The sequence below is a fragment of the Canis lupus genome, chromosome 23 (assembly GCF_011100685.1).
Source record: "Canis lupus familiaris isolate Mischka breed German Shepherd chromosome 23, alternate assembly UU_Cfam_GSD_1.0, whole genome shotgun sequence".
NCBI classification, from domain to species: Eukaryota; Metazoa; Chordata; class Mammalia; order Carnivora; family Canidae; genus Canis; species Canis lupus.
This window is the reverse complement of record NC_049244.1, coordinates 974,901-997,434: the sequence shown is the minus strand read 5'-3', so window position 1 is coordinate 997,434 and position 22,534 is coordinate 974,901. Positions and strand designations below refer to the sequence as shown.

General features: G+C 42.6%; 1 protein-coding gene across 5 annotated transcripts in view; it reads right to left on the bottom strand.

The window, feature by feature from the left end:
* The window catches only part of SYNDIG1 (synapse differentiation inducing 1), a 189,388-nt gene that overhangs the window by 40,351 nt on the left and 126,503 nt on the right, over positions 1–22,534 (bottom strand). Inside the window, exon 4 of one of the 5 annotated variants that reach the window (XM_038570216.1) lies at positions 4,564–8,976. The exons of the other annotated variants lie outside the window; for them this stretch is intronic. Within the exon in view, the coding sequence (XP_038426144.1) occupies positions 8,899–8,976 (78 nt within the window). The 3' untranslated portion in view covers positions 4,564–8,898. Of the gene's footprint in view, positions 1–4,563; positions 8,977–22,534 lie in introns of those variants that run through there. 5 annotated transcript variants of the gene reach the window in all.

Here is a 22,534-nt window from a genome sequence, read left to right as displayed (position 1 = left end):
TACTTGCAAATAATAACACACTGTCCCATGTGCAGTGCAGGTATCTTATGAGAAAATCTTCTCACATCCTTCCTCTCTTAGCTCGTGACAAGCTGTTGCTTTCACATTCATTTATGCTATAATCACCTGATTTACTGTTATTATTCTTGCTTCAAACAGTAAACTTTGAGATAAATTTAAAAAATAGGGATCCCTGGGTGGCGCAGCGGTTTGGCGCCTGCCTTTGGCCCAGGGCGCGATCCTGGAGACCCGGTATCGAATCCCACATCGGGCTCCCGGTGCATGGAGCCTGCTTCTCCCTCTGCCTGTGTCTCTGCCTCTCTCTCTTTCTCTCTCTGTGACTATCATAAATAAATAAAAATTTTAAAAAATTTAAAAAAAAATTAAAAAAATAAAGACATTTAACTTTTATTTATTCTTTTTTTTGCTGTTCCTTTTTTTATATGCAGATCTGATTTTCTAGCCTGTATCATCTTCCTGTTGCCTGAAGAACTTTAATATTTCCTGTAGACTGTCAACAAATTCCTTCAGTTGTTTCCCTGAAGCAGTTTTTCTTTATTCTTGACTTTTGAAGGAGATTTTCACAGATCTCTTTTTTGTTGAAGGAAATACAATTCTAGGTTTGCAGGATCTTTTTATCCTTTAACACTTTAAAAGATTGCACTCAACTATATTCTTAATTGCATGGTTACTGATGAGGAATCTGCTCCAATTTTTATCCTTGTTTCTCTAGAGTGTGGGTGTTTTTATTCACCTTCAGGAATGTTTAAGATTTTTTCTCTTTGTTTTCAAATTTTTACAGTTTAAATATGTCATATCTACTTCTTGGGTTTTTTTGTTTGGTTGGTTTTTGTTCAGTTCTGCTTGGTCATCTCTGTAGTTCTTGGAACAGTGGTTTGGTTTCGGTTACTAATACTGGTAAAACTCCTGGCCATTATTTCCTTAAATATGTCTTGTTTCTTCTTCTTTTGGTATTTCAATTACATTACACATTGCATCATTTTCTACAGTTCTTTAGTTCTTTGATGTTCAGTTCTTTCTTTCCCCCATTCTTTTTTCCCTTTGTGTTTTAGTTTGGGTGACCTCCTATCTTCAAGTTCACTTATTCTTTCCTTGACTGTGTTAAATCAACCAACAAAAACATTCTTCATTTCTGTTACTGTTTTTAACTTCTACCATTCTTTCTTTACAGTTTTCCTCTTGTGTGCTCATTACCTGTCTGTTCTTGCATGTTGTCTACCTTTTTCATTACAGCTTTAACACATTGATCACAGTTTTAAATTCTCTGATAATTCCAACTGACATCTGAGTCATATTTGAGTTTGGTTTTTATGATTAGTTTATCTTTTCAATCTTTTCTTGATGTCCAGCATGCTTTGCAATATTTTGTTATATAGGGCAGTAGATATTGAGGTAAGTAAGCCTTTAGTGTGAAAGTTTTTGTTAATTTGGCCAGGAGTGGAGCATCTTTGATATTTGTTGTAGTTTTAGGTATGAAAAATGCTTCAAAGTCCTCTAATGTCCTTATTTTCATCCCCCCTCTTAGCTTTGGAGTTTCTCTATATACTACTCTTCAAATAGAGTTTGTCATTCATCTTTTCCCACTCAAATACATGGTTATTATACTGGAGTCTTATGCAGCAGGGGCAGGATGTGGTGGGACGGGGTGTTCTCTGATCTTCTAAGTCTGTTTTGCGAGTGCACAGTGGGCCTGCGGTACACTGCACAAAGAGTGATAAACTCTTTCTGGCACACTTCCAAGGTAGAGATATCCCCCCTATCAAAAAAATGACAGAGATAACCTTGTAGCAGATATGAATACAGAGGAAGCAACGAGACCATCACAGTCACATCATCAAAGAGGCTTGGGCCTAAATAGCAGGAGTTATTTAAAAATATGAATAAGCAGAGTGTTGACTTAGAAATGCAGTATTTCAGCAAATCTGAGAGAATGCATTTTGTAAATGGTCACTTAAAACAAGAGAGTGTGCCAAATTGGTGTTAACTTTGTGCTAAGCCAAGCTCAAATCTTTGAAGCAAAATGCACTTATGACGTGATAAATTATTTACTTAGGTAGCAAAAGCAAATAGGATAGGTTTTCCTGGCACTTTGATTTTAGAATAATAAATGAAATTCATGTTGAAGATGAACAAATGCTTAAGGTGGCTCTTTTGTTGACACAATTTGTTTTTCTTTTCTTTACATACACATAGCATCAGGTGGCAGATATTTAAAGAAATATGCCAACTTGGCTTATTTTTTATTTTATTTTATTTTTTTTTTTATTTTTATTTTTTTTTTTTAAAGATTTTTTTGTTTTTTTTTTTTTATTTTTTTTTATTTTTTAAATCATTTAAAATACTTAATGACATTATTTAGCCTTACCAATATACTGCTATTTGCCTTGCTTGCTGATCAAAGATTCACAAGACTCTCAGCCCTTCTATCTTCATTAGGCAATATGTTTATCATCATTGTTATGCATGACAACATGCACTGATAAGTATAATTGCTTCTGAATAAAGATGCCTGTAATAATGCCATGACCTCAGAAAATAGAAGGCATTTTAGGTCTCAGAAGTGTTGTTAATTTGACATATTCTCTTTGAATATAATATTTAGGAAAGAAAGTCATTCTGTCAATATTCATTTTCTTATAAACATAATATAAATATGTTGTGTGTCTAATTTTTTCATCTTTACAAAGCATCTCTGACAGACTATATTTTCCCCCAAATAGCTGCTGCAATATTTCCCATCCTTCATATTCTTCTAGAGCCTTGATGTCTATGTTTTCTTCCATGAGTCTGGATAATGATGTACAAGTTCTACCCATGAAGCCACCACATGGTTTTGGAGGCTGGATCATACAAGCCTTATGCTCCACCTTAATGGCTTGAGATACTTGCTTTGGAAACCTACCTGCCATGCTATGAAGGAGCTCAAAGTAGTCCATGTGGAGAGACCTCATGGAAAGGCCATGCAATGGGCACTCCTGTGGGCAATCTGCTTAAAGTCCCAGCTGACAGCCAGCATCAACTACCAGACTTGGGGTGAAGACACCAGAGGTGTCTGGTGTTGCAAAACCAGCCCAAGCTGGGAAGCCTTCTCAGCCTCAAGCCTTCTCAGACATTTAGTAGCAGAGACAAACCATTCAAATGGTGCCTCCCAAGCTCCCAACACACATAAACCACGAACATAGTGAAATGGTCATTTTCTGCTTTTAGGAGTAGGGTGGTTTGTTTTCCAGAAATAATTGAATCAGCAGCTGAAATAAAATGTAGAGGTTTATCAGAAAACTGGGAGCAGTTGTTGCATGTAAAACTCAATTTTCACTGTAAAACCAGGAAGAATTAGATGGTGGAAGTTTGCAGGAAATGATATAAGGTCCCTGAGGTAGAAGAATTCATCTCTTCCTGTAGAAGTCCTAGGGAAATTCTCCTCTTATTAGCTGCTGGCTTTTGAGTCCATTTTTAACTTGCCTGGCTCTCGGCTGCCTCACATGCAGAACCTGACAGAGTACCAAGCTCATGCGGGCTTCATGAATGCAAGGGTTACATCCATTCCTTCTCTTCCACCCCAATGATGCTCTGAACCAGAGAATACTGAACTGTGTGAGTTTAGACAAGAAATCTGGGTTGGGTCACACCATGTGAGGTCAGGGATATGGAATGTTCTGGTTGCTATCTAGGAGATGCCCTCCCTTTTATCCCTGGAGATTTATTGTCTGGTTAGCTAATGAAAATATTATAGCCAGTAAGGGTACACTATTATGTGATCACAATGTTGCATTTATTTGACTTACAAACATTAAAAATATATACAATGTATGGTAAGATTCTAAACTGTGTGTGTGTGCATGGTTGTGTGTGTGCTCATGTGCAAATGCACATTCCTTTATAGATACCAGCTTCTATCTAGGAACAGGAACACCTGGATGGCAGGTGGAGGGAGAAGGAGCTGAAAAGAGGATTTTGAGGGGTGTCTGGGACCCATGAAGCTTCCTTCTTGCTCTTCCTTTGTTGTGTGGTTGCCCCTTTCAGAAGCCTCAACATCTTTGCCACCCTCTTTCCCATTGTAAGAAACAAGAAGAATCTCCAGAAGAAAAGGCCTTGCTTGCTTGGAGAATTAATAGAGAGAGAATACTTTAACCTTTGCCCCTTCCTACTTCCCACTCCCTTAGAGATCATTCTTTTTGGTAAGTCCCATGCCAGGGCCAGATATAAAAAGGCCGACCTCTGTCTTGTTTCTCTCATCACCTCCTGGATGCTGAGGAATGAAGGAGACATGATTAATGCTGTACAGGTGACTTGCTGCCTCCAATTCCCTTAATAATGGCACCATTAAAAGAATAGATTTAACCATGACAAGTGACTGTTGAGCATGAAGTGGCCGAGGTGCCTGCTCCTCAGAGGAGGCACAGTCCAGGCAGCTGCCCACGAGGGTGTGTAAGGATATGCTTCCTCTGCCCAGTCTAGGTTCTTCCTACCCAACCTGGTTAAGGAGCCTTGGAACCCAATGACGGTTAGGTTCAGCTGGGGTTCCAGTAAGTCAGACTTCCAGGCTGAACACCAACTTTCACACTGTTCCAGCATTCAAACAAAGTGATACATTATATATGTGAAATACGTCAATTTTATTTATTAATTTTGCCTCAATAAAGCTGGAAAGAAAAAAAATGATAAAGCCAAGACCACAGCCTCCCTCTACACCTTTTGGCAGATCTAAATTACAGGAGGCTGATTGAAACAAAAGCCCCCCAACCTGGGGTGTGAACTGCACTCCCAGCTGCTCCCCAAGGTCTGAATCTTCTCATACAAGAGCCTGATACTTTGCAGAGGCCATAACTGGAGGAAATGAGTGCTTTTGTTGCCCTTTATATTATCTGATGGTTTTCTCTGTTGTTGTTGTTGCTTCAACTGAGGAAATACTAATTCCAGAAAAGGCCCTGGTTGCTTGGCTATAGGGGACTGACATCCAAAATGAACAAAACAAAACAAAACAAAAAGCAAGGTGGAAGGAAGGGAGTGAGAGAGAAAAGAAATAAGAGACTCTTCCAGAAAGAAGAAAAGGTCACTGTGTCTATTTTCAGTGTGTAAAATATTCCATTAGCTTTATTATGTGGAGGACATTAGCATTATGCACTGCGGGAAGGAACATTTTAATACAGAACATCTTTTCCTAGCTTCGAAAGACAAGAGTAAAATATAAAGGTAATGAAAGTGCTGTTGGGATGATGTCTTTCTCCTTGGGGGCTTTGTATGTTGGCAGAGTAACAGGCTAGCAGGAGCATAATTTGCCAGATCAGGAATAAGCTTGGCAAGAGAAGGAGAGGCAGGCGGGGCCCTCCGTGCCAGTGAGACCCGGGGCTCTGACTTGCAGAGATGCGGCAGGACCACACTCTGGGGCTCTCCTTTGCCCTCGGACAGAAGGAACCCAATAGCTTTCCCGGGAAAGGCTGGGGACTCTGATCCTCTCCTGTTCCCTTATGATAAATGGGCTTTCCCCTGGGCTTTTAAATTCACAAAATAAAATGTATAAGGTTATAATAGGAACCAAATACACTGAAATAAATCTGTGAAAAAGTCATAACTGTGATTATATTAACAAATTTGCTACTTTATGAAGGCACTAAATAGTAACTAGTACTTGGGTTTTCAAAATAGTTATAAGCATAAATAACATTTTAGGATGTGGAGACATTGTGGTTTCTACTGATGATGTAGCTACAACAATGTGGTTTGCTGCCTACATTCATAATTGAAGGAAATGCCATATTTTTTAGATGTTGGTAAAAATCATGATGTACTTCATTTCCAATCCAAGCTCATAGATGCTCTGAATAATATCCACCAACTTCTTAGGAGTCCAGGGACCTCCTCTCTAAGACAAGAGGAGAAGGGGAACTAGCCTCTGCTCTCTGTGTTAAGAGGAGGACACTCAGCATTCTGGGGAGCAGCATGCTGGATGGATGATGGAGAAGAGAAAGACCCGCTGATCCTCTGTCCAGGGACAGCCAGTTGGGGGTAAACTGAGGGCCTGTGTCTTGTTTGCAAAGGTGCCTGTGCGGAGAGACCAACAGAAGGGGGGTCCAGGTGTGTTCTGGACAGGGAGGAAGCCCGCTGAGCCCTGGGCCACAGGGAGGACGGAGTGGGTGGAGCAGCATCTGGGTGCTCCCAGGCCCCCTGCAGGGTGTCCAGAAATTCAGAAGTGGCCTCTCACAGTGGGGTAGGAGTCCGGTTCAGGGAGAGGAAGGGGCTGCAGAGCAGACCCTCAAAGGAGGCAGGACCTAGGGTAAGAAGACCTGGCCTGAGTTACCACCTAGGGACTCCAAATGGGTCTTGGAGTCTTTGATTTTCAAAGTTGTGTCCCCTGCCACACTGGAGAGACTCTTGTCCCCTGGCTCATTTCAGATGGCTGTTAGGGTACCTGCAGCTTTGTGAGAGTAGCAGAGGGGAGGGGCAGCTTTATTAGGAGAAACAAAAACCTATGAGGACCAATAAAATGGATGTTAAAATATCAGCAAGGACGTGGCCTTACTACTTCACACTAATGTATGTAAGAATTTGATAAACATGTACAAATTGTTTGTTAATTTTGATGATTAGCTTTCATTTACTAAAGTAGGCCACTGAAAAAAACTCCTTTGAAATATAAACTGTTTAATTGCCAGGTGCTAGAAGTCCTTGAAAGTAATAGCACTGCATTTAAAATACCTCACCATTCATATTTTTTGAAGCTTTTCCTGACACATCGCCCAAACTCTAAGCTATTGTTACATTCTGTTCATTTTCCTCAACACGTCCGTGTTGAAAAAGAGGGCTTCTGTGTTTGAGTTACATTGATTTACACATGATAAATATTCTAAATATATTCCGAGCATTTAAACAGGCGAAGCAGGACTTCTCTTTGATGACAATTTGTCAATTAGTACTTTAATCATATTTATGTCTTATTTATACCCTGGCAACCTCCAAAAAAAGATCCCAGTGGAGGATTAGCTCATTTCCTGTGTGTAGGTGATCCTTTCTCACTGCATTTTGCTAGCCTCAATTTCTAAGGTCTAATTGAATATATTGCCTTGATCACTCCAGAATTTTAAATTAGGGACCTTAAAATTAATCCCCCCAAGTTGCTTTTTTCAGCCAATGAGAATGGAAGGCTTTTGGGAAAAGCGCTCTTACATGCCAAGTCCCTCATAGATGCTGCCTCCATGTTTTAGTGTTTACCCCAACCAGTCAGACACACAGAGGAGTATTTACTACACTCCTTTGCCAGGGCACGGGTCCCTTGAATACTAAACACTCTAGTGATGTATGTTAAGGTTGTAAAGGGATGCATAACTCCCTCAATCACCCGTGTGTTTTCCTTTGTCAACTTTAATCAGCACTGTGAGCAGCCCTCACCCCATTTGGGAGGCAGCATCCCCTTTCCACCAAGCCACCCCCAAGCCTCATAAGCCCATCCTCTCCTGCCTCCAGATGCTAAGAATGCAGATTCCAACCTTATTTATATTCTTGTCATCTAGGGATCATGGGCCCTTTATCTAACTAGAGAAGAGCTTCCTGTCCAAGGAGCTACACGGCAAGGCAGATAGCAGAACTCAGCACTCAGGGTCTTTGGAAAGATGTTAGCAGGGAGGTGATGCTCACTCTCATATAAGCAGGTGTTCTTGCATGATGACAGGAAGGGAGAGCCTCTGGGTGGGGCCTCCGAGATGGGGTGGGGCAGGTGGCTTTGGCAATTGCAATAAGTGGGAGCATGAAGCTGGGTGAAGGCAAGACATCAGGGGCAGGCTGTAGACATGTCCTTACCTTGGCAAGCTGAGGAGTCTGTTCTATCCTGCTAGCCCTGCAGAGCCCCAGTGTTTCTCAGCAGGGATCCCACGGGCAGGCAGGTATCTTAGGAAGCTGACCAAGGGGCCAGCCAGCAGATTGCATGGGGTTGGGGGATGCCCTTCTGTTCAGAGACCTGTTCATATTAGGCAGATATGGACATGGAGAGGCTGTCCAGGTATGAGATGGCACCATTCCACTGACTATGCAGAGCATGATCACCTTCTTTCTTCCAGGCATACAACAGTTCTGTCTGTGGTGCTGGGATGGCACCACTGCCTTATCTGATCTGATCTTCTCTTATCTTAAAGGCCACAGAAAGGTAACTATCTCTGGGTCACACAGCTGAGATGGTCTTCTAAATCCCAACCTCAAACACCTAGACCCTTCATCTGCACAGCATAGAGCTATGGTATCTTCCAGTTTGCTTTGCAAAGAGTTGGGTTACAGACATGTTGAAAGTGTCTGCTCTGACACAGGTCTCCCAGCCCAGGTCTGGGTCCTGCTCATTGGCTTTTATGGACTGGGGCCTCAGACCAGTTACTAAAGCTCCTTGAATCTCAGTTTCCTCATCTGTAAAGCACTTTTCTCCATCAACTAAGAATTGTCAGGGGACATGTGTGATAATGCTCATGAAATGTCTAGCCTGTGCCTAGCACATGCAAATGCTTGGGAAACAATGGCCACTGCCACTATTACTGTCCTTGCCATGGTGCTGGGTGACACGCCCTGTCCCTGAGTGGCAAACAGCGATGTTTCTGGATCAGGGAACCTTCCCAGGCCCTGAATGCCTGACTCATATAATCATCTGTTTGTCGACCCCCATGAACTAAAACCCTTAATTCACGCTTTTTGATAGTGACAGACTACTATTAAAATTCTCTGCTGGGAGCTGAGGGGGACTTGTTATGAGTTAAGATATATTTAGAAGCACACCTAAGGTTGATTCTGCTTTAAGCCTTTCCCCCTAAGTTTGGAGTTCTGTTAAGTTCCTGAGACATAACATCAGTCATTTTGCAAGGTGATGAGAAATTGTGCCAAGATCATTTGCAAGCCCAGCTCTCAGAGCCTTCTTTGGTTTTCTGGCTTGTGATGCTCCATGTCACACAGGATGGGTGAGCACTTCTTTCCTCCTTTGCTCTAAGATAGAAGCACCAGAAGATCTATGTCAGAGGGCTAATCATCATCTTCCCAATCAGAGGGGGGCTGGTGTTTTGGGTGCACTTAATTTCTGTCCTGGCCGTATAGGGTTAAAACCTAAATCAAAGCCACTACCTCTCCATTACCTTCACCTGCAATCAGATTGCCCTTCTCTAGTGAAAAAGCAGAACTTATCTGGGGAAGAGCTCACTCGCAGGTGAGATATACTGTGTCACTTTGGGGCTTCCCTGTTCCTGAAATGATGAGGAATGATGAAGAATTTTTGGAAAGAATTGGTCTTTCTTATGAGAAGCTGTTATGCCCAGAACGGAGGCAAGCAGAACTCACCTGCACATAACCAATCATATCATGCGCTTAGAGAACTTGTCAGATAAATTAACATAATATTCACCAGGGCAATAATTTTTTGCCACTGTCATGAAGAGGTTATGTAAGCAGCACAGTCATGCAATGGACTTGGATAAAACAGGAACACTCCCACGAAGAGGTAGGATTACAGGGCAGCAGTGAGGGTTCCGTGTACTCTCTGTATTTTACGTTAGAACTCCTGAATTACACGTATATCTCCTCCTGGGGATCACGTCTGACATCCACAAGAAGATGGGTCTGGCCCAATTCCCTGTAAGTCTGGAGCCAAGCTGTTCCCCTCACCCATGTGAGATGGGCACCAGGGAGCGGAAACACCTAGAAAGGCCCAGGGCGTTTCCCTGGAGGGGCTACACTACATGAGAGCCTAGTCACACAAGATGGGGATGAGAGAGCACCCAGGATGGATTTCTGCAGACCATGTGGGCAGACCGCAGGGTAGGAGGAATGAAAGCTCCTGTGGGAAGTGGCACAAGGGCCATGAGCAGGTCTTAGGGCTGATGGGAAGATGGGCTGTTGGAGGTAGAGACCCGAGTCCAGGCAGAGAGGCTCTAGTCTGCTCTACAGACCAGCGGGAGCCCTGCAGTCTGTGAGCTAGAGCCGGGCACGGGCTTTACTGACTCAGGAATATTGACTTGGAGCCTTGGTAGATATATTAGAAAGGGAGGCTCTGGAACAGGGTCATGAGCTGGAACATGTTTCACATATCAGAAAACAGGTCATGAGGCACTAGAATCAGGCAGAGGGACTGAGGGAGACACTAGGACAAGAGCTTGGGATAGAGAGGAACTGAGGATTTCCAGAGGATGTGGTGGGCAGAGGTGAGGGAGCTTTGTATGTGGGCAAATGCAAATTGGAATTCTGTCCAATTTCTAATTGAACAGAAATCAAGAGAACACTCAGGTAGCACCCAGAATATCCTAGGCATCTCAAGATTCATGCGTGGGAGCAGATTTCTAGATAGTCCTCCAGGATTTGTGCCTGAGCACCCACCGTGGACAGAAAATGTCCCTCTACCCCAAGAATTGAGATGCCAGCCCCTGTTCCTCCTGTAATGGGGTGGAAGGGCCCTCAGGGAAGCGACAAACCTTCTTCAGAAGGCCAAATTGCCTGGAGCGACTTCCTTTCATCTGTGGGCACATCACCCACTCCCTGGGAAGTGATAAACACCCCTCCAAAGGTCAAACATTATATGGTCTCATTCATTTGGGGAATATAAATAATAGTGAAAGGGAATAGAGGGGAAGGGAAAAGAAATGGGTAGGAAATATCAGAAAGGGAGACAGAACATGGAAGACTCCTAACTCTGGGAAACGAACTAGGGGTGATGGAAGGGGAGGTAGGCGGGGTGTGGGGGTGAATGGGTGGCAGGCACTGAGGGGGGCACCTGACGGGATGAGCACTGGGTGTTATTCTGTATGTTGGCAAATTGAACACCAATAAAAAATAAATTTATTATTAAAAAAAAACACAGGGATCCCTGGGTGGCGCAGCGGTTTAGCGCCTGCCTTTGGCCTAGGGCGTGATCCTGGAGACCCAGGATCGAATCCCACGTCGGGCTCCCGGTGCATGGAGCCTGCTTCTCCCTCTGCCTATGTCTCTGCCTCTCTCGCTCTCTCTCTGTGACTATCATAAATAAATAAAAATTTAAAAAAAATAAAAAAAAATAAAATAAATAAAAAAAAACACCCCTCCAGCAAAGAACACCCATGGCTACCGGGTACCTGAGCACCCACAGGAGAGGCCAGGCAGCTGCATTCAGGGCTCTGGTCTCCTCCAGACTTGAGCATGTCAGCTGAACTTTGAGTAACTCCATTTGTCATGATTCAACATTCATGCATAATAAATCATGCCATGCTGTGAGTGTTCCTTGCGAGATATCTTGCCAATTACCTAAAAACCAGCTTAAGGGCTGGAGCAATCAGGTGCTGCATAAATCTGAGCTTCTTTGGTGGGTGGTGTGTGTGACTCAGGCACCCTGCTGTGGAATCGGAGATGGTGCTATTACCCAAGGTCTGGCTGATTAGTGCTTGGCTCCTTCGTGTGCAATGCTACATGCATAAACATGCACCCAAGTGCCTCTGTCAGGGTGACTCCAAATTGTTGTGTGGACACAGATGGCTCTGGAAGGAAGATATGTCACTTACAAGATTCATTTGGCTTTCAAATTTTGCGTGCCATTTCCAAAGAAATGCAAGGCACTATAAGAACCAAGAAAAATATTAAAAATCATTGCAGGAATGCAGAGAATTATTTTATTTTATTTTAATTATTTTTAAAAAGATTTTTATTTTATTTATTTGAGGGAGAGAGGCAGTGTGAGAGACCATGAGTGAGGGGGAGGGGCAGAGGAAGAGGGAGAAGCAGACTCCCCACTAAGCAGGGAGCCCAACATGGGACTCAATCCCAGGACCCCAGGATCATAACCTGAGTTGAATGAAGGCAGATGCCCAACCGACTGAGCTGCCCAGATGCCCTGAGAATTATTTTATTTATTTTTTACTTTTATTTTTTTTGAGAATTATTTTAAATTGAGCTCTAGGGACAGTCTCAAGATGCCTCATCTCTCTCTCTCTCTCTTTTTTTTAAAGATTTTATTTATTTATTCATGATAGACAGAGAGAGAAAGAGGCAGAGACACAGGCAGAGGGAGAAGCAGGCTCCATGCAGGGAGCCTGACGTGGGACTTGATCCAGGGTCTCCAGGATCACGCCCTGGGCTGAAGGCGGAGCTAAACCACTGGGCCACCGGGGCTGCCCAAGATGCCTCGTCTCTTCACCAACCTATTGTGTCTCCACTGCATTTAGAAGGATTTCTGCAATGACCACAAGGTACTGCCATTTGTTTTTGCTGCTTTCTATGCCCGTAAACCATCCCAGGACAGCCTGGAAGCTTCTGTGGCTCTCTTGTTGATAAAGAGACCACCAAGACCCCATGTGGTGGTGATAGACAATGTGGACCTAGGAGGGGGCAGGTGGCCTTGGAGGGTAGCAACTTAGTAGGATTCTGGGCAATAATGGCAGAATAAGAGTAATGGGGAAGCCATGGGGTTCATCTTTGCTTTGAAAATGCCCAGTGACTGAATTAAAGGGATAGTATGAAGGAGACTCCTGTAGGGTTATACTGTCCACATGGATGTTGGGCCTTGTAAGGGGAGTTCAGATAGGAAGGCTAAAGGGGTCCCGAGTGATGGAGCTGGCTGGAGAGCCACAGTTTTGCTGAGATGAAGGATGGCAAAGGTCCAAGGCATGGCCAAAGGAGGTGACTGGCCCCAACGGCAGCTGACTCATATTCATTAATTCACCTTTACATTTTACTATGCCCCAGTGCACAGCCAGTTCTAGAAGATACCTCTCTCTGCCTGCATATCGTATTATTGCCTATTCCCAAAAGCTAACTGCCATCATGTCATTCAAGAACTCATTGCTTCATCATTTATCTTTAAATGATTTCTGGGACAACCAGCCCCACAGTTCTTCCCTACCAGCTCACGAGCATTGCACATGGGGCTCTCTGTTCTTATGTGGGCTTGCATGGCACAGTGGATGGAGATGCAGACCAATGTAAACACATTCTGCAGTCGTGCTTCAAAGACTCCTTACTATTTTATATACAATCCAGATAGGTTAAGAATATAGAGGGCTCCATGTAAAAAGAAGAGGGAAAATCAAGGCAATCAGTATAACACTCAAGCTCTGTAGGTCATAGTACATGCTGTGCTCAGGGTCATATTTTCAGATCTAAATCCAGCATCTGCTAAGCTCTATGTTGGGGATTCATGTGATTCTCAAAGTTTCAGAAAATGCTAAAGCTCATCAAGGAGGTAAGACAAGAAGGAGGTTGCCAAGAATAGCCACTTCCAGTCATTAAGCAGGGTCCTATCCTCTTTCTGTACTACTTTTTTATGCAGAGGTGCCGATGGTAATGTTATAAGTACCTTTAAAACACGCGCAGATCATTGGCCTCATGAATGAGGTAGCCTGGTGAGAGGTTCTCTGTCAGTGGGAGAGACTGACTTCTACAGATGTCAAAATGGAAACATCAGAGACGTACCAAAAATGGCCCTAGATTCCCATGAGAATGTATAATGCGATCATCAACCCATGATGTACCACAACCCTTGCTGAATTGGTATGCTCGGCATGCGTCAATATACATGTAAGCTGAAAAATATGAAATTGCTGCTCTCTGTGCAAACTGGCACTTAATGCTATAAGTAGCAAGGTGGATCAGTAGCCTTGGCCTTTAACCTAGTTCAGGAGGGGCAGGGGCATCTCACTGACCATTCCTGACACACGTGGTACCCCAAAGCCTGACGTGAGGCCATATGAGGCTAACAGATACTGTCCTTTTAGCTGCCTCCTGAGACACTTGTGGTGACCCTTCATTGCCCTTCTCATGGACCAGTGCAGGCCTGGCTAGGCCAGACCCCGCATTCCCGCACCATGGCCAACGGCCACTGCACAAAACCAGGAGCCCCTGGCACTGCACTTCTGTTTTAGTTCTCAGGAGGTCACAGGACCTGTGTAGGGGCCTTAATCTTAAAAGAGATGCAAAAGAAAAGGAGAGGGGCCAAGATGACGGAGGGGTAGGATCCTCAAATCACCTGGTCCCACCAACTCACCTGGATAACTTTCAAACCATCCTGAACACCTACGAATTTGACCTGAGATTTAAAGAGAGAACAGCCGGAATGCTACAGAAAGAAGGGTTTTCACTTCTAACAAGGCAGGAAGGAGGAAAAATACAAATAAAATAAAAAAGAATCAAGTGGGGAAGGGGCCCCATGAGGAGCCGGGTGAAGGCCAGGTGGGCAAGAGCCTCTGGGACAGGAAAGTCCCGCCCGGAGACGCAGGAACTTTACAAATCCGCACTGGATTGATTCTTCCGGATGGAAAGGCGCTCAGCAGGGAAATTGGGCAGAACCCCAGGAGGGGCAGGGGAGCCTCCAGTTTCCCGGAGTCACTAATAGAGGAGGTGCGCCCCCGGGAAAGCGCACCGCACAGCGCGGGCCGATCTCGGTAAAGGCGGGGCCTCAGGGAGAAGCTGGTCCGTCAGGCAGGGGCTGGGGCAGAGGGGGCTGAGCCCTGCTGCTTTTGGGAGCCCTGCCCTGGGAGCACAATTCCAGTAGTGCAGGCCCCAGATCCCAGGGCGCCGAGTGGATGCAGCCCATGATCCCGCGTTCCCCTGGGACAGGTGGAGATGGAGGGAACAGGACAGTGAGGACTCTCCTGCCGCCGGACGCCCCCAGGCTGTGCAGGTCCCACCCCAGGAGCACCTTGGCCAGTGCGGACTGGGAGACGTGGTAGTTACTGTGGGGGAGCTGACTCCAGAGCTGGAGACCTGGCCGCCATCAGTGCTGTTGTTCCTCCTGGTGTCATGCATCCCTGGGAGAGGCGGGGCCCCAGGAAACAGAGGCCTCATAGGGTAAACAGCTCCCACTGAGCCTGGCAGGGGGCGAGACATCTCCCCCAGGTACACACACCTGAGAATCAACATAGCAGGTCCCTCCCCCAGAAGACCAGCTGGAAGGACATAGGAAGAGCAAGTTCCTGACCAAGCAGCCCTGGAAAGCTCCAGGGGAAGTTGATGGATTTATAGTATACAGAACCAGAGGGTACCCCTCCTATTTTTTTTCTTCCTTTTTCCAGTACAACTTGTTTTTATATCAGACTGTAAATTTACAATTTTTTTTCTCTTTTCCCACCTTAACTACAATATTTTACCAGCTCTTCATTTTTTAAATTTCTTCCTTTTGGACTTTCATATTTCTATAATCGAAGGTCTTCTAGATTCCCTTCAACATACTCAATTTAATTGTGGGATAAATACAAGATGTGTTTTTTGTTTTGCGTTTTTTTGTTTTCTCTGCCTCATTTTGTTCTACAATGGCGGAAGTTAATACCTTCTAAAAATTACCAGCATGCACCCAGAACCAAGTGGTATACTGTGCTGGTTCATTCTGTGAGATTCCTAATTCCTATTCTGCCCCTCTCTCTAATCTTGTTTATATTTTGGTGGTCAATCTTGCAGCTCTCTACAAGTATTTCTGGTTTATATAAATTTGGGACTGAGCATCTTCTAACATACAGAACTTAATACACTGAGAACCAAGAGGAGCACCCTCTAGGACCCCTCAGGTACACTACATTGTCCCTCCACTACAACTTCATCACCACCACCATCTCTCAGTACCCCCTCTTTTTTCTTTTTTTCCCCTTTTTTCTTTTTCCTCTTTACCTTTTTTTTTTCTTTGTTTCTTTTTCTTTTTTCCTTCTGCTTTGGGATTTTTGGTCTTTTATTTTTTACTACATTGTTTTAAAATTTGTTTTTCACTTTAGTGGTCCTTTTGTTTTATTTTGCTCTAATCTTTGTTTTCATTTTCTAGTCTCTGACCTCGTCAAAATCATCTAGGCTGAAATTTACTTAGGTTGTGGTTGATATTCTTGACTCAGACCATTCATACAGCTACTCTGTACTGAACAAAATGACTAGAAAGAAGAATTCGCTACAAAAGAAAGAATAGAAAACAGTACTCTTACCACAGACTTACAAAAGATGGATTTGATGTTAGAAAGCGAATTCAGAAGCACAATTATAAAGCTATTGGTGGGCTCTGGAAAAAAGCATAAAGTCTAGAGACTTTGATAATGCAGAATTGAGATCTAATCAGGCCAAAATTAAAAATAGATTAAATGAGATGTAATCCAAACTGGAGGTCCTAATGACAAGGGTTAATGGGGTGGAAGAGAGAGTGAGTGACATAGAAGACAAGTTGATGGAATGGAAGGAAGCTGAGGAAAAAAAGAGAAAAGCAATTAAAAGACCATGAGAAAAGATTAAGGGAAATAAATGATAGCCTCAGAAGGAAAAATCTACGTATACTTGGGGTTCCAGAGAGCGCTGAGAGGGCCAGAGGGCCAGAAAGCATATTTGAAAAAAATCATAGCTGAGAACTTCCCTAATTTGGAAACAGGAATTCAGATCCAGGATATAGAGAGGTCCCCCCCCCCCAAAAAATCAATAAAAGCCATTCAACACCTCAAAATTTAATAGTGAAACTTGCAAATTCCAAAGATAGAGAGAAAATCCTTAAAGCAGCAAGAGACGAGACATCCCTAACTTATATGGGGAGAAATATCAGATTAACAGCAGCCCTGGCAGGCCAGAAAAGACTGGCAAGATATATTCAGGGCACTAAATGAGAAGAACACTCAGCCAAGAATATCCAGCAAGGCTGTCATTAAGAATAGAAGGAGAGATAAGGAGCTTCCAGGATAGGCAGAAACTAAATGAATATGTTACCACCAAACCGGCTCTGCAAGAAATATTAAGGGGGACCCTGTAAAAGAAGAGGGAGCACAAAGAAACAATTTACAAAAACAGGGACTGAATAGGTATTATGAAGACACTAAATTCGTATCCTTCAATAGTAACTCTGAATGTGAATAGGCTAAATGATCCCATCAAAAGACGCAGGGTTTCAGACTGGATAAAAAAGCAAGACCCATCTATTTGCTGTCTACAAGAGACTCATTTGAAACCTAAGGACACCTACAGCCTGAAAATGAAGGGTTGGAGAACCATTTGCCATTCAATGGTCATCAAAAGAAAGCAGGGGTAGCCATCCTCATATCAGATAAATTAAAGTTTACCCCACAGACTATAGTAAGAGATGAAGAGGGACACTATATCATATCTAAAGGGTCTATCCATCAAGAAGACCTAACAATAATGAATATTTATGCCCCTAATGTGGGAGCTGCCAAGTATATCAATCAATTAATAACCAAAGTAAAGACATACTTAGATAATAAAACATTATTAGTAAGAGACTTCAACATGGCACTTTCTGCAAATGACAGATATTCTAAGTACAGTATCACCAAAGAAACAAGGGCTTTAAATGATACACTGGACCAGATGGATTTCACAGATATATACAGAACTTTGCATCTGAACGCAACCGAATACACATTCTTCTCAAGTGTACATGGAACCTTCCCCAGAATAGACCACAATACTGGGTCACAAATCAGGTCTCAACCAATACCAAAAGATTGGGATTGTCTCCTGCATATTTTCAGACCACAATGCTTTGAAACTAGAACTCAATCACAAGAAATTTGGAAGAAATTCAAACAAGGGGAAGTTAAAGAGCATCCTAGTAAAAGATGAATGAGTCAACCAGAAAATTAGAGAAGAATTAAAAAGATTCATGGAAACTAATGAAAATGAAGATACAACCATTCAAAATCTTTGAGATACAGCCAAGGCAGAGGGAAATACATCACAATACAAACCTCCCTCAAAAAATTGGAAAAAACTCAAATATACGAGCTAGCCTCGAACCTAAAGGAACCAGAGAATGAACAGCAAATAAAACCTACACCAAGCTGAATAAGGGAGATAATAAAGAGTTGCACAGAACTCAAGAAATAGAGACCACAAGAACTGTAGAACAGATCAACAAAACCAGGAGTTGGTACTTTGAAAGAATTAATAAGATAGATAAACCCCTAATCAGCCTTATTAAAAACAAAGAGAAAAGACTCAAATTAATAAAATTACTAATGAAAGTGGAGAGATCATAACCAATACAAAGAAATACAAATAATTTTAAAAACGTATTATGAGCAGGTATATGCCAACAAGTTAGGCAATCTAGAAGAAATGGATGCATTTCTGGAAAACCACAAATTACCAAACCAGGAACAGGAAGAAATAGTAAACCTGAACAGGTCAATAACTAATGAGGAAATTGAAGCAGTCATCAAAAACCTCCCAAGACACAAAAGTCCAGGGCCAGAAGGCTTCCCAGGGGAATTTTATCAAACGTTTAAAGAAGAAACAATACCTATTCTACTAAAGCTGTTCCAAAGAATAGAAAGAGATGGAATGCTTCCAAACTTGTTTTATGAGGCCAGTATCACCTTGATTCCAAAACCAAAGACCCCACCAAAAAGGAGAATTATAGACCAATATCCCTGAAGAACACAGATGCCAAAATTCTAGACAAGATACTAGCCAATAGGATCCAACAATACATTAAGAAGATTATTCACCATGACCAAGAAGTGCGATTTATCCCCGGAATGCAAGGTTGGTTCAACACTCATAAAACAGTCAACGTGATAGGTCACATCAACAAGAGAAAAAACAAGAACTATATGATCCTCTCAAGAGAAGCAGAGAAAGCATTTGACACAATACAGCATCCATTCCTGATCAAAACTCTTCAGAGTGTAGGGATAGAGGGAACATTCCTCAGCACCTTAAAAGCAATTTATGAAAAGCCCACAGCAAATATCATTCTCAATGGGGAAAACCTGAGAGCCTTTCTCCTAAGAGTAGGAACACAACAGGAATGTCCACTCTCAGCACTGCTATTCAACATAGTACTAGAAGTCCTAGCCTCAGCAATCAGACAGAAAAAGAAATCAAAGACATTCAAATTGGCCCAGAAGTCAAACTCCCTCTCTTTGCAGATGACATGATACTGTGCATAGAAAACCCAAAAGACTCCACCCCAAGATTGTTAGAACTCATAGAGCAATTCAGCAGTGTGGCAGGATACAAAATCAGTCCCCAGAAATCAGTGGCATTTCCACACACTAACAATGTGACTGAAAAGAGAGAAATTAAGGAGTCAATCCCATTTATAATTGCACTGAAAAGCATAAGATACCTAGGAATAAACCTAACCAAAGAGGTAAAGGATCTGTACCCTAAAAACTACAAAACACTTCAAAAGAATTTGAGGAAGACACAAAGAGATGGATATTCCATGCTCATGGATTGGAAGAATTAATATTGTGAAAATGTCAATGTTACCCAGAGCAATTTACACGTTCAATGCAATCTCTATCAAAATAACATGGACTTTCTTAAGCGAGTTGGAGCAAATCATCTTAAGATTTGTGTGGAATCAGAGAAGACCCCAAATAGCCAGGGGAATAATGAAAAAGAAAACCAGGGGATCCCTGGGTGGCGCAGCGGTTTGGCGCCTGCCTTTGGCCCAGGGCGCGATCCTGGAGACCCGGGATCGAATCCCACATCAGGCTCCCGGTGCATGGAGCCTGCTTCTCCCTCTGCCTGTGTCTCTGCCTCTCTCTCTCTCTCTGTGACTATCATAAATAAATAAAAATTTAAAAAAAAAAAAAAAAAAGAAAAAGAAAACCAGAGCCGGGGATATCACAATGCCAGATTTCATGTTGTACTACAAGCTGTGATCATCAAGACAGTGTGGTACTGGCACAAAAACAGACACATAGATCAATGGAACAGAATAGAGAACCCAGAAATGGGCCCTCAACTCTATGGTCAACTAATATTCGACAAAGCAGGAAAGACTATCCACTGGACAAAGGACAGTCTCTTCAATAAATGGTGCTGGGAAAATTGGACAGCCACGTGCAGAAGAATGAAACTAGACCATTCTCTTATACCAGACAGAAAGATAAACTCAAAAATGGATCTAAATGTGAGACAAGAATCCATCAAAATCCTAGAGGAGAGCACAGGCAACACCTTTTTTTTTTTTTTTTCCAAAACCCTTTTTGAACTTGGTCACAGCAACTTCTTGCAGGACACATGTATGAAGGCAAAGGAAACAGAAGCAAAATGAACTATTGGGACTTCATCAAGATAAAAAGCTTCTGCACAGCAAAAGAAACAGTCAACTAAACTAAAAGACAACCTACAGAGTTGGAGAAGATATTTTTAAATGACATATCAAATAAAGGGCTAGTATCTAAGATCTATAAAGATAAGATCTATAAAGAACTTATTAAACTCAACGGCAAAGAAACAAACAATCCAATCATAAAATGGGTAGAAGACATGAACAGAAATTTCACCAAAGAAGACATAGACTTGGCCAACAAGCACAAGAGAAAATGCTCCGCATCACTTGCCATCAGGGAAATACAAATCAAAACCATAATGAGATCCCACCTTGCACCAGTGAGAATGGGGAAAATTAACAAGACAGGAAACAACAGATGTTGGAGAGGATGTGGAGAAAGGGGAACCCTCCTGCACTGTTGGTGCGAATGTGAACTGGTGCAGCCACTCTGGAAAACTGTGTGGAGGTACCTCAAAGAGTTAAAAATAGAGCTACCCTATGATGCAGTAATTGCACTGCTGGGGATGTACCCCAAAGATACAGATGCAGTGAAACGCTGAGACACCTGCACCTCCATGTTCATAGCAGCAATGTCCACAATAGTCAAACTTGGAATGAGCCTCGGTGTCCATCGAAAGATGAATGGATAAAGAAGATGTGGTTTATGTATACAATGGAATGTTACTCAGCCATTAGAAATGACGAACACCCACCATTTGTTTCGACGTGGATAGAACTGGAAGGTATTATGCTGAGTGAAGTAAGTTAATTGGAGAAGGACAATCATCATATGGTCTCACTCATACAGGGGGAAAAATAGTGAAAGGGACTATCAGGGAAAGGAGGGGAACAAGTGGGGAAAATTAGAGAAGAAGACAAACCATAAGAGACTCCTAACTCTGGGAAACAAGCAAAGGGTTTCAGAAGGGAAGGTGGGGAGGGGGTTGGGGTGACTGGGAGATGGGCCCTAAGGGGGGCCATTGATGGGATGAGCACTGGGTGTTTTACTATATGCTGGCATGTCGAACTTCAATAAAAAATATTTGAAAAATATGCAAAAGAAGCATGAGTAACCCTGCTTTTAGAGGTATGCTCTATCCTCAAATCTTTATATACATCACCTAAAAAGAAAAAGTTTACACATTTGGAAATGTAATTTTAATACTAGGTTCATAATCTGCATACTTGCTTCAGCTCTGTCCTTGGACAATCAACCTATAGGTTTCTCTGCTGCCGAGAAATAATCACAAAATCAAGATACTAATTACTGAGACAATGCATCTTCTATATCTGAAGAAATGCATATAATACAGTGTAGGGAACAAAACAGACATGATGTATTTGTTCATTTATACACCAAAACTAGATAAAAATCAGTAATTTGTATCCAGCATTAGATTCAAGGCAGAAAAAAAAAACAAGAGCTCAGGAATCTGATTTGTCTTGCTGCTCCAGATTATTAATATTTATAAGGAATTGTTTAAAGTTGAAAAACAACTCTCAGAAGCTACAATCAGCATATTATATGTACATATGGAGATAGAGATATCCACGGGGCAGGGGATAAGGAGAGAGGAAAAGAAAGAGGGAGAGAGAGAGGAAGGGAGAGTGAGATAGAGTGGGAAAGAGGGAGAGAGGGAGAGAGGGAGAGAGAGGGAGAGGTCTTTGGATGGCCATCAAGCTGCCATGCACATTTTCCTAAAAGAAGTTGAAAGGTATCCATCTGATATAGTGATCCCATCCCTCAGTCATGTTTTTAAATCATTTGTCTGCAAAGTCAACTCTATTTTTGTGCCTTCCTGGGCTCTTGCAGCCTTAGAGCTCCCTCCTCATAACTTAACTGACATGGCACTCACCTTGGGAGGCCGAAGTGGACCTGTTCCACAGTCCTTCCCATTCTTTCTGTCCCTTGGTAGCACTTTCCTTCCCATGTGGCCCCTTCACTCCTGTTTCTCTGCACCTCTCAGGCTGTTACATGCTTTGCCAGGTCTTTTGCCCAGACTCTAGCACAGGTTTTGTGCTTTAGTAGTTAACCCGCTGAACCAGAAAATCTCGAACATTTTGCTTATTACCTTGGATGAATGGTGACTCTCAAGTGGAAAGTTGGATCCTGGGCTAATTTAGAATCTGCTAGTGCCCACAGATGCATTCACTGCGTGGTATTCAGTTTACTATGAATCAGGGGACATTTGAGAATGAACTAGAGGACAAAAGAGGGGATGGGGAAGTACATAAAACATGGACTCCAAGATGTGCTGATGATTATGAATAGCATCACTAAGTGTGGAATATGCAAGCATCCAGTTTTATGTAAATGCAACTGTTCTAAACACACAACTTTGGAGCATAAAGAGTAACAATCATTCAGAAGTCTGTCCTTGTGACAAGGAGATGGGAGAACATGAAAATGCTGGTTTGTTTTGATAAGAGAAGTGGTTAGAAGATGGACATGTGACAGCTTCTGAAAACACCCAGAGCATTTTTCTTCAAATGTTTGAAAAGGTCCCAGTTCATTTTCACACCAGTCAAAGGTTTATTGTGACT